At 42.1% G+C, this 17,023-nt stretch overlaps 1 protein-coding gene across 8 annotated transcripts in view; it reads right to left on the reverse strand.

Annotated features, from left to right (window-relative positions):
• The window catches only part of rgs7a (regulator of G protein signaling 7a), a 51,299-nt gene that overhangs the window by 10,717 nt on the left and 23,559 nt on the right, over nt 1–17,023 (reverse strand). For 7 of the 8 annotated variants that reach the window (XM_034608823.1, XM_034608821.1, XM_034608828.1 and 4 more), the window contains 2 exons: nt 13,430–13,526; nt 10,337–10,387 (listed from right to left, as the gene is read on the reverse strand). In XM_034608823.1, coding sequence (XP_034464714.1) covers nt 10,337–10,387; nt 13,430–13,526 — 148 coding nt within the window. Of the gene's footprint in view, nt 1–10,336; nt 10,394–13,429; nt 13,529–17,023 lie in introns of those variants that run through there. The other variant, XM_034608829.1, reaches the window with a different exon arrangement.

Consider the following 17,023-nt stretch of genomic DNA (forward strand, 5'->3'; position numbering starts at 1 on the left):
GGATGAAGCTACTGTCCATGAAATACTGAGGAAATTCAAGAAGACAGACATTTACAAACAGAAACCGTTCATCCGTGGACCCTTTTTACTTATAATCCATTCAAATATTTAATTTTCTGGATTGTTATCTCAGTAGGAAGGATGTCAGATGAAAGTAAAGTCAGCAGAGTATGAAAACTGACATCTGACAGAGATCGCTGTCTCCCGTCCTTCCACCACGGGGCTGATGTGCTCTGATGTAGTGTTTGAGCGTCGCTGTCACCTGTGACTGCTCGGCCCGTCGCTCTGCTTTTATCTCAGTGACGCTTTGACATTTTTCTGATGGTATTTTGAGGATGGATGCTGAATGTAAACTCCCGAATTGAATTTGTCTTATTTGCACTTGAGGATCACATTAAAAGACAGGTATTCATAACAAAGATCTACTTTCATTTAGTATATAGAAAGTATTCAAATGCACGAAGGTTGATGTGATGGAGAGTTTTTTTAGGAATGAATAAAAGATAAACCAAGATGGTTTTTTGTTGTTGCATTTCTGGTATCGGAGTTTATAAGGATCAAGTGGTTACAGGGGAGTTCATTTAACACAGCGTAGGCTTTTCTATAAGCTTTACAGCTGAGTAAACCTTGGACTGGAATAAGTGAAGTTGTGGAGAAGGGCCGGCCTCAGAGTCCAGGGGGAAAACACCCTTTGATTTCATCATATTAGCAGCTCGGTGCCAAAAAACCCAGCAGCCTGGAGGCCTGCCAAGTGGAGTGTGGGAGCCGGTCGAGCTTTTCTGAAGACGTGCAGGAGATTGTTATAGTTTGATGATTTATGTTTCCACTGTTCACTGTTTGAAGACGTTGAGGTGACGACGAGTCTTTGTTTCAATTAGAGATGAAAAGTAATTAAACACATTGACTCAAGTATAGGTGCAGATTTGAGGTACTTGTGCTTTAAGTATTTCCATTTCATGCTTCTCCACAGGATTTTAAAAGATAATAGAATAATAATAGAAATAAATATTGTTCGTCTTCTTCTTCTTCTTCTTCTTCTTCTTCTTCTTCTTCTTCTTCTTCTTCTTCTTCTTATATATTTAGTGTGTTTCAAGTGCTAATCTTTTCCCGTAAGTTTGGTTTTAATTTGTAATTTGATGCTATAAAAATATGATTAACAGCTAAGACTGACTCGTGATTGGATTTGTGTGTATCTGCAGGACTTGTGGCTTCGCTCCATCACTAGATGCAAAGACTCCAAATGGCATCAAGAGCACAAGATGGCGGCATCTGAATGCGAGATATTTTAGCCCCATTTTTGTACGACGGGAGGAACTGGAGACACGTCGTCCATCTTGTTAAAGTCCACATAACCACATAATCTGAAAGAAGACTTACACTTTGATGTTTACTGTAGGATTTTGAATACATTTTACTTGTAATGGAGTATTTGAATTATTGTATTGATAGTTTTCCTAAGTAAAGGATCTGACCACTGTTATTCCAAAGCTTTTATTGAGCTAATGAGGAGGAGACAGTAGCATCATACGAATAAAATGTGCATCTGAACTAATAAGGGGGCTGATAAAAGACGACTGACACTAATGCATATATCAATGCTTTTCCTTTGAAGCGAGTTGCCGACTTCATGCCACAGTAGCGGCGCACTGATCTCAGGAGGCTGAAAAAGACCATGTGAAGTGCTCCACTGCAGCAGTGACTCATGAGGATCAGGAGGCTTAGAGGAGGCTGCAGGAGGAGACCAGGACCATTATGCAGAACAGTGTGCACCCTCTCCCAGGCTGTTCTGACGAGCCATATGTCCCCTCTCTGACATCATGCCACTGTTTCCTGATGCTCCGCAGAGCAGATCATAGGTGCTCTTCCAAATGCCATTCACACCCTTGATAATACACTGGTGTGCGCTCACTGACAGGTTGATGGATGCTGGTTTTTGTGGATGTGCTCGTGGTGGAATTTGACTTATTTAAACGGCTGGTGTTAAATCCCCCTTAAGAATTTGAATTATTATAAATGAAACTATTTGGGGGCATAACAATAAACTATTTCACATAACATTTAAAAAATCAAAACACTTCTTTTAACTATTGTACTACTATTTTATGTAAGCTATGGTGATTAAATGAGAGTTTCATTCATCTGTTATCTCTTCTCTTTCCTCCACACACACACAAACACACACACACACACACACACACACACACACACACACACACACACACACACACGAAAGGTCGAAAGGTCAAACAAAACATCATCCTGAGGGGGAGAGATTTTATCACCCTCACAAATTTCACTTGGTGTTGTGTACGCTTCAGATTCTATAAAAAGGGACAGTGCTGTGTTCTTATCCTATGTGTGGTCCAGCTCTATATATTGACTTTTTCTCTCCCATAAACACACACACACACACACACACACACACACACACACACAAACACACACACACACACATACACACACACACACACACACACACACACACACACACACACACGACTTCATGCTATGAGATGTGAAAAGAGCTCATGGGACCAAAGCTCGGTTCTAATGAAGCAGACCCCCCCCCCCCCCCCCCCCCCCCCCCCCCCCCCCCCCCCCCCTGTGCTCCCCCTTCTCCCCCCCTCTTTCCTGCATGGTCCTCCTCACACACTGGCCGCTTTCACATCAAGAGGACAACCTCTGCGACTCATCTTCTTATTTTTTATTCTTTTTTAACAGTTGTGACAGAAAATGGTTACAGAAAACATTTCATGCAGACTTTTTTTTTTGTTTGGATGTGGTAAACTGGAGCTCCCAGAGTGAATCCACACCCCTTCAGCAGAAGACACGTATATGCACGTCCTCATTTAAAGCATTAGAATTTCTACCGTTTAAAGAATCTGCTCAAAGAGGAGAAGAATCTGGACATTCTGCTGGGTTTTTTGGACATGTGGCTTTCCATAGAGGCGGCGATTCTTTTCTCGACCTCTGGTTCTTTTCGATAAATGGAAAGCAGCAACATTTCTGGACAGTCCCACATCTTACACAGGTCCTTGAACACGGCCTTGTGGAGGACATTGATTATATCTGGGGACATGTCTAAGTCAATGTCTTGGACTTCGGCCCATGTTTTTTCAAACAGGTATTGAGTGAGGTGTATTGATTCGTCACACAAGTTCACTTTGGACTTTGCATACACTCGAGTGACGAACAGGTCAATGACGAGATTGACATACATCTTTTTGCGGGGCTCTGCCCGTTCCGTTGCACTGTTGATCTCTGAGACCGGAGATCCTACTATGGGCTCAATCTCCATTAAAGCGGAGGTCACCCTCTTGGTGTAGTCACCGGCCTGTTTTGAGAACCACCAGTTCATCAATAGCAGGAAATTGATCACTCTCTCCTTTATGTCCGCGTACATCTTTCTGTGGGACTTAGGAACAGACACTTTCGTCACTTCAGCTGGACTCCCCACTAAAATGTCAGTTGTGATGTACGTATAGAGGACATCGGTAAGGACGGGGGCGTTTGCAGGTGAAACTCTGTCCTTGGTCTCTGTCAGAAGCAGAGACTCCACACTATCCATCAGAGACTTGACTGACTCACTGCTCGGGACTTGGCTCTCCTTACTGAACTTCTTCCTGACTTGTGTCCCCATCTTGAGCATCGATGCTGTCGCCAAAAACTTTGCAAAAAGCTTCTTGATCCTCTTCCCCACTCCTTTCCAAAACTTCTTGTTGCTCTTTGAGGATTTGGAGCCTCTACTCGAATCAGATGATCTGACGCTCTCCTCTTCACTAATTATCTGATAGATTTCATCTGCAGCAGCTTTAAACTCCAGAGAAGATTCAGATATCAGCCCACTCAGGTCAGATTCTGACATTTCATCCACAAGGGGCTCGATGATGTCGCTCACCTCCTTCCCGATGATTTCCTGGACAGCCTCACTTGTCCTATAGTCACTGCTACGGACTGAAGATTCTGAGGATGTTCGTCTGTCAGAGCGAGAACTGCATGATGAAGTGTCAGTGCGTGAAGAGGTTGGTTTCCCCCTAGGGAACTCGTTTATCAGCTCAAATGTCTTTTGACTGCGTAGTTTCGGCTTGAACAAGCCCTCGATGTCGCCGGCAGATTTCTTCAACACTTTGCAAACACAATTGACCATTTTCTCAAGTTTGTTGGCTGTGGTCTGGTGACACTGTGGCAGTCTGGTGGAGCATCCGCTGGTGGAGCATCCGCTGGTGGAGCATCCGCTGGTGGAGCATCCGCTGGTGGAGCATCCGCTGGTGGAGCGCTCAGACCAGCGGGAATTGACCCTCTCTATCATCTCCTCTGCAACCAACTCAGTGAGTTGATCCAAACTCACAGACTTTTTTAAGCTGCCCGGTGCTAAACTCTGACGGAGAGCGTCTCCCAGACTGGACTGGATACTCTCCACAGTAAAGGGAAAGTCGTTGTGTCCATGTGCTGTGATCAGGTCTGAGGACACAGACAAAGTCATGTTCAGAAGAAGTTCTGCCAACAGAAACCTTGTGACCTTGTCTGGTGTTTCTGATTTTAACAGTTCCCACTGCTCCGCAGTCAACTTGGTATAAAGATCCTCAATCTGCATGCGAATAGTTTCAACTGTCATGCTGGGAAGCTCCAATGCATTAGATGTATCCATGGTGAATGTCTGTATTGCAGTCTCCTCCGTATCTGGGTTTAGGTCTATTTGATCCGTTTCTTTCCACTTAGCGCTGCTGACCAAGGTAGTACAAAACGCCCTTGATATGGGACATGAAGGGTATCTTTTTCCAACCATAAGTCATATAGACATCAAAGACATGATAAAGAACCAAAGACAATTTTAAAGATCTCAAATAATGTTGAAGATCAAAGCCACAAAAAGATTGTGACTCTAATAGAAAGCCCGGCCTCTTGTTCAAATACATTGTTATTTTAAGGGCGTTTTCAGTCATGAATTGCGGAGGATGTCCGAGCCTCTTCTTCTTCTCTGTTTGGTTTATTGGCGGGTAGCAACCAACGTCAAGGTGCATTACCGCCTTCCACTGTGTGTTGAACCCCCCCGCACAAAACAGATCAGAGATCAGGAAGTGTGTGTGTTGTTGTGATGGACACATGTTTGAGTAGAGTAGAGAAGCTGCTGTTAAAACAAACCCACATTTCTTCATGAGTACTGGCAGAGAGGTCTGTGGATGGAAAGCTACTGTTCGTCCAGTGTGTGGAGTTGTTGCAGGGAGTTGGTGGGCGTGTTCGCCTCACTCTTTGTTGTTATGGTTGTTGTGTATGTGAAAGTTCAGTGTTCAGGCTCCACGTCAAAACACTCTCAGTTTGTATCTGCACTCTGAAATCAAGGTTCAGGAATTTAAAGGTAATAGCTACGACCACTGGGCAGAGGGTGTGCTTGCCACATGCACTCACACACACACACACACACACACACACACACACACACACACACACACACACACACACACACACACACACACACACACACACACACACACACACACACACGCACACACACACACACACGTGACTGTCCTCCCTGTGCAAGAGGCTTATTACAGCCCATACAGTGCCTTGCATAAGTATTCACCCCCCTTGGACTTTTTCCCATTATGTACTGTTACTAACTGGAATTCAAATAGACTTAAATAAACTTTTTCCCGTTTGATCAACAAAACATGCATAGTACTTTGGAGGTGCAAAATAAATTTTATTGTGACACAAACAATAATGAGAACAAAAAAGTTGACATCTGTTGGGTGCATAAGTATTCACCCCCCTGTGTCAATACTTGGTAGAACCCCCTTTCGCTGCAATTACAGCTGCAAGTCTTTTGGGGTATGTCTCTACCAGCTTTGCACATCTAGAGATGGAAAGGTTTGTCCATTCTTCTTGGCAAAAAAGATGAAGCTCAGTCAGATTGGATGGAGACCGTCTGTGAACCGCAATCTTCAAGTCTTGCCATAGATTCTCTATTGGATTGAGGTCTGGGCTTTGACTGGGCCATTTTAAGACATTAACATTCTTTAATCCAAACCATTCCTTTGTAGCTCTGGCTGTATGTTTAGGGTCATTGTCCTGCTGGAAGATGAACCTCCGCCCCAGTCTCAAGTCTTTTGCAGACTGCATCAGATTTTCTTCAAGGATTTCCCTGTATTTGGCTCCATCCATCTTTCCCTCTATTCTGACCAGTTTCCCTGTACCTGCTGAAGAGAAGCATCCCCACAGCATGATGCTACCACCACCATATTTCACTGTTGGGATGGTGTGCTCAGGGTGATGGGCAGTGTTGGGTTTTCGCCACACATAGCGTTTTGCATTGAGGCCAAAAAGTTCAATTTTGGTCTCATCTGACCAGAGCACCTTCTTCCACATGTTTGCTGTGTCTCCCACATGGCTTCTGGCAAACTCCAAACGGGATTTTTTATGGATCCCTTTCAACAATGGCTTTCTTCTTGCCACTCTTCCATAAAGGCCAGATTTGTGGAGTAGACGACTAATAGTTGTCCTGTGGACAGATTCTCCCACCTCAGCTGTGGATCTCTGCAACTCCTCCAGAGTAACCATGGGCCTCCTGGTTGCTTCTCTGATTAATTTTCTCCTTGTCCGACTCTTCAGTTTGGGTGGACGGCCTCCTCTTGGTAGGTTTGCGGTTGTGCCATATTCTTTCCATTTTCTTATGATGGATTTTATGGTGCTCAGAGAGATGTTCAAAGCTCTGGATATTTTTTTATAACCTAACCCTGCTTCATATTTCTCCACAACTTTATCCCTGACCTGTTTGGTGAGCTCCTTGGTCTTCATGATGCTGTTTGTTCAGTAATGATCTCCAACAAACTCTGAGTCCGTCACAGAACAGGTGTATTTATACTGAGATTAAATTGCAGACAGGTGGACCCTATTTACTAATTATGTGACTTGCAAATGTGACTTGTGAATGCAATTGGTCGCACCAGATCTTTGTTAGGGGTTTCACAGTAAAGGGGGTGAATACATATGCACTCAACATTTTTCAGATTTTTATTTGTAAATAATTGTGAAATCCATGTAATATTTCCCCCCACTTCCAAATGATGCACTATTTTGTGTTGGTCCATTACATAAACTCACGATGAAATGAATTTTAATCTGTGGTTATACCATGACAAAATGTAGAAAAGTCCAAAGGGGGTGAATACTTATGCAAGGCACTGTATTTATGTTTTATTGTTAGGTGACCTCATGCGCCTGTAGAATATACAATGGGAGCAGAGAAGTGACGTACGAGTGACGGAGTGGAGACCCTGGTGGTTCGGTAACCTTAACTGCTTCCTTATTAAATGTTACCATGACGACCTGATACGTCAGCATCAAACACAGATGTATACGCAGTTTCCGAGCTCCCTGAATGATCTACTACTACACGTGGCTCATAATGATCTGAAGAGGGTCACTATTTTGCAGCGAAACTATAGTGATGCTACTTTATGTGTAGGATTTGCTTTTGAATAAATGATTTCATTGTCATATTGATATGACTTATTTTAAAGAAACAGACCTGATGCATGTGTAAGAGCTTTGAAGCACCATAGAATTTATTTCAAGCAATAAACGGCCATATTGACCAGTTCTACTCCTGCAGGGATTTATTTTCAGGCAGGTGAGAGGTCAAAAGAGCTGGTGACACTCATCGGGTTTTTACGACCCTGCTGCTCTAATGAAATCATAATACAGCAAAGCTAATTCATAGAGTAAGTTACTCTGAGAGAATCAGTCTTTAGTCCATTAACCCCTTTGACCCTTCGGCTGTTTTTGCTCCATTTCCACTCTGCTCGTTTACAGGCTTAAGGCACCGCTACTATACATCTCTCAGTGGCTGCAGGCTCCCTATACTGTGTATTTATAGTGTGAATAGTGCTTCTTGTTTTCTCTGTAACGGCAAGAATTACTTTTGTTTGGCTCCGGCAAAATATATATACGACTGTGTGTCATCAGCATAATGATGAACATTAAATTCATATTCTCTGATAATATATAATAAAGGGAACTTACACAGCGAAAATAGAAGGTTGCAGATCATGTCATCCTGTGGCTCCGCATTCACATTTATCTTCTAACTGTTTCTAATCCCCATCCTGACTGAGCTGCGCTGTATTTGCATGCTAATTAATCAAATCTGCCTGCCAAACCAATTGTCTCTGGAAGAACAATGACTGGCGATAATCTGTACTGGTCTGAATTGTAATGAAAGTATTATGGTTAAGCGTAACAAGAGCAAAACCGACTTCTTAAACATCCCCCTGAGACGTCATAGAACGTTTGAGATGAACTTTACCGGCAGAAATTTCCATTGGCTAATATAATGTAGCATTGGATGGAAAAAGGATTGAGGCACTGCAGAGATTGCCCAATAGGACGATAATGGGTTCATCTGGAGAGCGTCTGTATATTATCCGTGGCATGCATTTGGCAAAAAAACACTCTAAATCCCCAGTCATCTTTGATATAAACTAATCTGCCTTTATATAATAAACATGCTGCTACCGTGCTGTGAACCAAATTAATTGCATTTCACTTTGCCGTGTTTTGTCAGCCCCGCCAGGAGCTGCTCTGTGCTGAGAGTCACGTCGTTTTGCACAACGCTGTGTTGTGTTCACCACCGCAGGGCAACTGACAGCGGGTTTTGTATCTGTTTGCAAAAAAAAAAAGTGCACGGATAATAGAATAAAATCTTAAAGGACAGAGAACATCTGCTCGGGTAACAGATATAAAACTGCAGATTTTGACAACTTTAATTTAGAAAATTGCAGGTGACACAAATTATAGCACTATACATGTAAATTTGCTTGAGGTAATGACACACATACACACAAACACACCGTCAGGCACGGACGCACACTCACACACACAGACTCACACACACACAGAATGAGACAGGAAGATCCTTACATACAAATGGAACCACACAAAGGAATTCTGAGTCAGCTAATTGCACAATAGACAATGTCACCACTTCGAACTCGATGGTACAACACTGAGGCTCATACACACTAGAGTGGGTAAACACTGGATAGATGCACACACACACACATATAAACACTGCAATAACAGCAGTAAACACACACCTACAGAACTTTTTACATTGTTAACTGTGCTTCTCTTTATCTGTAATTCAAGCAAGCAAACGGTTTTTACTTTCCACATTCATCACAGCTCAAACCTGCCAACTTTTAAGTTATTTTATGTGCAGTGAAAGGTTCAACTAATGATCTGGCGACCGCCTCGAGACACGCTGGTTCTACTTCATCGCAGTGGAATGGAAAAAAAAGTCAGGAGGGAAAGAAAAGAGGAAAAATAAGAACAAGAATTGCACAGTTTGATGTAGCTCAAGGACACAAAAAGACAGATCAAAGGAGAAGCAGAGCTGTGGACATTTACATAGAAGCTTTCACGCAGGATCCACAGGGGCACAGAGGAGGAGGGGGGGGGTTCTTTCTTTCAGTGTGGACTATACATTTTGGGATGATATAAACATTTATTATAATGCTGCGACAGAGTCAGTCAGTTGGGTGTGGGTAACAACTTAAGCCATATTTTAGCCTATATTTGTTTTTAGTTAAAGATATAACATGTAACGATTATTCATCAAAATGTCTTCAAACAAGTAGACCTTTGTTATATATGAACCCAGAGAAATCCCCAATTGGATTCACAGTTACCAGGTATGAAAAATTAAAAACACGCTGCTAACCAGTTGGCTGGTTTTTCCTTCGTCTGTTTGTTTTGGTTCCTTTGTCATGAACAATAATTATTCATTGTTGTTCTCTGCACGTTCCGTCCCCAAAGCTGCAATCACACAGGGTCCCCAAGCGACCCAAGATAATGGGACAAGAAAGGGTGGGAAGGACAACAACTCCCAAGATCCCACGCTGCTTCATGACGTCATCAAACTAGGTCTTTTGTTATTGTTTTGATGGACACACCCATAGTGCATGAAGTTACTTATTGTACATTTAAAATCATTGACATTTTTTTGAAATTAGAGCAGAAATTTGTCTGAATTGGCTATTAGCAATTCCTTTGGAAAATGTATCAACCCATGCTATGAAGTAAATTCCGTATGATTCTAAGTTCTTGATCTGTGGGTGTTGTTTTGTAGTCAGGGATGATGAAGATGGAAAATGTAAGTAGCACTGAATGTCAGGATATATGTATCATAACCCTCTGACTGAGTTATGACCTCTAAAGCCTCCATGAGCTGTGTGACTTCCACTGCTGCAGCTCCAACATCTGATCACAGATCACAAATCAACTCCCCAAACCCTGAACTGTCCCACAGATCAATACTGATCAGCTCTTTTACCTTGATCTTCGATGTCCAGATTCTTGATCATCCACTGAACAATTTCAGCACCTGAAACCAGAGAAAGCACATAAATATGAATCACCGAATCGCTGATGTATTCACAGGGTGCTGAAACATTTTCTGCATATATATGCAAATGAAAGAGAAAACAATGGCACTGTTAACTCTACCCACCACCCGCCATCATCACAATGCATACCAATTCCTCTCACCTTGCACCACGTGGGTGGGTAATGGGCCATCCATTACCAAATATTATTTTCTGACATCCTCTCCGAGCCAGCTCTCTTCGGCTTTGGCCCATTAATATAAATGACCAGAGAGGCGCAAAGGCATAATGAAGCATCCATAGTTTATGGTAACAACACAATGTGTACGACTGAGTGACAGCACAGACATTGCAGTTGTCATTTTTAATTTAGTGGGTCTGTGCATCATGTTGGACATATCCAACACTCTCAAACAAAAGGTAAATGATGAAGACAGGACACTGCATCATTGTTTAAAAAAACGACACAGTGTAGTCATCAAAAAGTATTTTAGGCAAAAGTCTAGACATGACTAGTAAATCACCTTTTGCTATTTTCCATCTGAGGATGCAACTTAATCATTTTCACATCTCAGAAAAACAGTTCCCTCCGTCCCCCGGGCATTTTCACACCTCGCCGCAACATGAGACTTTGGCACTTTGGCTAAATATATATTTTCCGAGTTACTATTACTGTCTGTCAGGCTGACAGGTGAAGGTGTGTCGAGGAGACAGAGCCACAGCAGGCAGGGGGAAAAAGGTGTGAAATTGAGATATGAGGGAATTCATGCGTTGAGACAGTGCGTCCCTGTCTCTCTCTCCATCAGGATAACGTTCTGTCCGTCTGTGGTTTGTCTCTGCATTTCTTTATCACTGCACCCACTTCTGTTCAGTGCCCCCATAGCCAGATGAGATTTTCCATGGATTAACATCATTAATACAACCCCATTTTCACACTATCAAAGATGACCCACTTTCTAAGATAGAGTTTTAATGAGATGTGCAACGTAATCCTGTAACAAGGCTGTTCTCAGAATTGATTAATATCATGACCATAGATTGGTGTGTGTGTGTGTGTGTGTGTGTCTGTTTCTTATAATGTAACAATAATAAAAACAAAGCGATAAACAATAAGATCAAATCCTAATGATCCCAGTGATTGCACATATGGGATAATTGCTGCAGCATAGGGCAGCATATACAACTGCAAAGGAATACTTCAAATAGAGATGATGCATGAATAAAAGTATGAAATGAATTAAACGTACTTATAGCATTTAGAGGTTGTTAAAATCACAGCAGCAAAATCCTTTGAGTTGAAAAAATGAAAAAAACAAATAGTCGTAAAAACGGTATAAATGGAAATAAAATGATGATGACAGAGTTGCTTCTTAGCTACGTTTGTGTTTCTCACTTAATACTATTCACAAAACACCATAAAAGACACGAACAACACAACTGTATGAGTATGCACATGTAGCTATTAACAGTAAATGTTAGTAGAAATTAATGTATTTTGTCAAATTTGTGGGTCTAATTGGTGCAGAGGAAGAAACCTGCATTGGTAACATTGTTGTTTACAGTTTGGCCAAGTGGCAGTGTTCACAGAGGGGAAGCTACACAGGCACTGTTACAGCCTCAGAGACTGCAGGGGAGCTGTGTGTTTGCGGGAGGTTGAGTCCAACCCTCACACTCCTGAAAAAACAATTATACCTAAAAAACAATGCACAGTTTGACTTCATTTGTCTGACATTGAAATATACTGTGATGGTTGTGTGTAGATGAGATACTAGTATAGTATTGTAGTTTGTAAATGTATTTACTGAACAGTATGTGCAAAGCAGGGCAACATATAAACGCTATCTGTTGCATTCTGGGATGTCCGTGACCCCGTTCATGTTTCCTGCACTGATTCGAAAATATCTGACAAAAAAAGAAAAGAACAGGATCCGAGCCGATGTTGCTTGGTCAGGTGTAAAATCATTGATCAGTATTGTCTGACGCTGTTTGTTTTGTTAAAGACAAACTCACACTGTGTAGCAGACTTGGCATCAGAGAAGACCTGTGCACCAGCTGCTCTTTATGTGCCCAAAGCATTCGTCATTGTTCCTCCAACGTCACCACAGCTAAATTTAGCCATTTAAATCTATATGTGTGTTGATGCATTGGTGCCACTCACTGCCACTCTTCTTTTTTAACGTCCTAACCAAACATGTCAACAGATCCAGGACATGTCCCTGGTTGTGACAGGCTCCTTTATTAGCAGTGATAGCAACCAGTGGTGGTTCTGGCCATTGTTGGGGTCCTGAGGTAAATGCATCCTGAGAGAAGTGCACGTTTGTGCACAGTTGACAGGAAGAAGAACTTATATGTAAATCTAAAAATTACATTCAAGATTTGGATTATTAATTCATAAGTAGACTTGTGTAAATGTTTAATATCTTATCAGGACGTTGATGCTATATTGATCTGTAGCTGTGGAATACACTATGCGTTGTTAAAAGCTCTAACTTATATTAGCTGACATAGGCTTTTGAAATGATGCTGTAGTACTTTAAGTTTAATACAGTAAGTGCATATAGAGCACTTACAGGGCATTGTTTATTTTTATATTCCTATGCAGTAAAAAATAACATCGATGGCTGAGCGCTGTCTAGCTTTTAAATGCAGTGTTTAACTGAGCTCATCTCTTATAGAGTATCACTCCAGCATGAATCTTATCTATTAGGTTGCACAGCTCGAAAATCCAACATGATCCTCTTGACACCAGCACTGCCGAGATGAAATGCAAAATGGACAACTCTCTAAATACTTTCAGTGTTTTGTTTGGCATGAACAGTGTAGTTGGGTACTTAGTGTGTGGGAGAAGAGAAGAGAAGAGAATGGAAGACAGGAGAGGAGAGGAGAGGAGAGGAGAGGAGAAGAGAAGAGAAGAGAAGAGAAGAGAAGAGAAGAGAAGAGAAGAGAAGAGAAGAGAAGGGAGGAGAAGAGAAGAGAAGAGAAGAGAAGAGAAGAGAAGAGAAGAGAAGACAGGAGAAGAGAATAGAGGAGAAGAGACTTACCTGAAAAAACACTGGGGATCTTGGTAAGAAAACTTTTCACCGTTCGGATGGGGATGCCATTTTTCTCATCTTGCATGCGTGCTATTACCTCCTCCATCTGGACAGCACAGGGAGAGATGAAAAGGGGGGGGGGGGGGAGAGAGGAAGAGAGAGGGTGAGCTCTTTCCATGAACTTGCCTTAGAAAGTGGAGGTTGTGTGTGAGCAGCTCAGAGAGACGTAAACAGATACAAACGGCCGTGTCTCCAGGGGAAAGTGAGGCAAGTAAGTTGGCGACTAACAATGTCTGCTGTCAGATTCCTGCCTCTTTTTGACAAATCCTCGTGATTTGTGTCATTTATCACAGAAAACTGCCAGTAAGCTGCACTCATTGAGTTCTGCAGCACGCAAATTGAATTTTGGAAGCCTAGCAATGAGGTTTCTAGTTATTATCCATCACAATATATCTGTGTCCCGAAACAGCCACACGCACAACATTTTGTGCGTGCGGAGAAGATAAATGTTTGTCACTCAAAAGTCAAAACACATTGCAGACACAATTGCTTTGTGTTCGGCTTTGACGGAGCTGCACATTTGAACCAAAAGCTGCACGAAGCGATGACATGCACGGTCGAAAAGACACGGACGGGCACACATGCAAACACACAAACATTCGCGAGCGTCACTGGGACTCAAATGTACTGGGAGTTGTCTCAAGGGCCTGGCAGAGCAACACAAGGCAGCAGCGTTTCCAAGAACACACAGAAGGGAGCGAAGCAGAGAGCAGAGCATGGCCCCGATACAGTGCCTCAGCCAGATCAGATGCCAAGAGATCTCCCTCAACTCCTTCCTCGGTGTAAAAATATACACATGGAAATATCTACGCAAACTTTAATTGCCTGGCAACAACACACTGATATGGGAAACAGGCACACAAAATGTTGAGGTAATTGTGTGTGTGTATCTTAACAGAGAAATAACACAGCCGGTCGATTTACACAGAGATTAATCTGAATAAAAGCGATCATGTGCATTAGCTGTAAGACTTAATTAATTAAGGTGAAATTGTTTGTCAGTGTCTTTACTTCAAAATGATCAAGGTTGTTAAACAGTCTCATTAAACCCATTAAAGCCACTATATGTAGAATTAGAACATTTCTGACTGCTTCCTTTCAATGACAGTGTTATTATGATAGACAGTGATGCATGCTTCTCTAATCGGGTGCTTGACCTTATTAATCTCTTAATCAAGCAAATGTTTCCCTCAATAAACTCTTAAAATCTATTCTTAACAACACAGTGAATAGAAAGAATAAATGGGAAATTGGTTTTCTGGCTGAGTACCCATGTCTATAAAAAGTAAACCAATAAGAATGAATTCACTGTAGGTGACACATGATAGTAAAACTTATTTTTAACATACTGACAGAAATAATAACATCAGTTTATTCAGATTCAAGAAGTTGGAGATAGTTCTATAAAATCCATCACTATTCAAAATAAGACAAACCATTTTGCCACAAATTTACACCTATATGACAACTTGTCTTTTCTACAAAATGTAGGTAATTTTCTTTAATGAAAAACATGTTCACAACATGTAAACATGCAGGGACCCAAGACAGATCCCTGGGGGACACCACATCAAAGAGGTTGAAGGGAAAAGGGTCAGTACAAGATAATAAAGGAATCTCTTCTGGAAAGAGACAAATTCCTACATGACTAAAGACATTACCACTGTAAAGTTGTACGTTATGTTTAAAATATGTTTTATCTAATTACTCCAAACATAAAACCAATCGTAACCTTGTGTATGAAAGTTTTGACTGTGACTGTGCACTGAACTGAAGTGATAGGTTGTTCTCACAGGTCTGACTTCATGGTTCACCAACCACAATTTTGTTTCCCCTCCGTGTTTGTGTAACACACACACACACACGCATACACACACACACACACACACACACACACACACACACACACACACACACATAAACACACATTATCAGTGGATCTCATCTTGGAAAGGCAACACAAAATTTAAATGCAGCCAGTTCCATTTTGTAACAAATGGAGGTTTTGTGTGGGCGAAAATAAAAACTCTGTGGCAAGAAGAAGTGGTGGAGAAGGAACAGTTCTGATTATGGAAAAAGAAAATGCTGGGTTTGATATGTAAATCTGCGATTACTTGGGTTTGGCACTTTCATGAGCTGGTATGAAAGCTTTTAGCTAGTCAAACCCCCTGGAGCTAAAAATCCTCCCAGTTAGTGATCGGAGCCCAATTGACAATGATGGAGCACAGGCAGCTACTGTGAGAGCTGCTGGAGGAGAGTTGAAAGGCCAAGAGAAAACAAATTGACATTAGAAATATACACTTTGTAAATGTAAGAAGATTTAATGGGAGGCAGGTTGAAGGGTGCAGCTCAGACAGACTTAGAATATTTCATCACATCATAATGGATGGAAGCTGTTGAACTTCAGGAAATGTTGACATTTGACAGTTGAATATCAAACGTCGGAATCTTTCTTTGGTGTTCCTCAACAATTCGAGGTAAAGTGAGACAGGAAGTCGGTGCTAAAATAAAAAAAACACAAATCATCCCAGTATTAGAATCACTCTTCAGGCTGGTATTTTTACAGAAGCAAAGCAGAAATCTCCAGTGCTCGCGTGGCCTACTTTTATGTGCTGTGTGCATCACTCCTTTTGTTGTTTTTCAAACATATGTCTCTAAATTAATCCTAATTGTGTTGAGCTCATCCCAGTCGAATAAGCATGGCTTATAACGGCAGCCTCCTCCCGGCATCTAAGTCTCTCTATCGTTCTCTGAGAGTCAGCTGGCACCGGGAGACACAGAGCAAACGAGGACAACAGCAGCAGTGATCGATACTTCACACACCCGCTCCTATCTCTGCAAACCCTCACCGCCTACACATGGTGAAATGCCACCAGCGTGAATATTCGGGATCTAAAGCTCTTGAAGTCAGGATGCTCTCTGGCCTCATGTTGAGAGGAAGAGAGGAAGAGAGGAAAGTCGGTTCCCACAAGAGAGAGGGAGAGCAAGACTCTCTCTCTCTCTCTCTCTCTCTCTCTCTCTCTCTCTCTCTCTCTCTCTCTCTCTCTCTCTCTTTCTCTCCCTCTCCCTCTCTTCTTCTCTGTCCCCCACCCATCCACCCACCCAGAGCCGTCTGACTGCATCTCTGCAGCCCCTTAACAGATAAGAGTGAGTGTTTTGGCTGCACAGTGTGAATCATTGAATAATGATGGCACAGGACTCAGTACATATGAAGTGACTAACAGAAGCTCCGGATATCAGCACATACTGGGCTTCGGCGCATGGCTCCGAGCACTTCAAAGACAATCACCGAGGGCACTCAGGGTGCAATCACCATGTTCTGAAGCAACGTTTGGAGGAAAGTAACATTTCAAACCGGGTTTGTAAATCGATACTGGCCTCTTAGATTTCTTTTTAGGCGTTGTTAAGTGCACCATAAGTCCACTTATTTGACAGGCTTTTTCGAGGGAAAATGAGCCGATAAAAGGGCCAGTTATTTGAAAGCTTCTACCCTGAGCACACCAGGAAGGTGGGAGGTTTTTAACAGGGAATAACACCATTTTT

Source organism: Hippoglossus hippoglossus, chromosome 15 (assembly GCF_009819705.1).
Source record: "Hippoglossus hippoglossus isolate fHipHip1 chromosome 15, fHipHip1.pri, whole genome shotgun sequence".
Taxonomy (NCBI): domain Eukaryota; kingdom Metazoa; phylum Chordata; class Actinopteri; order Pleuronectiformes; family Pleuronectidae; genus Hippoglossus; species Hippoglossus hippoglossus.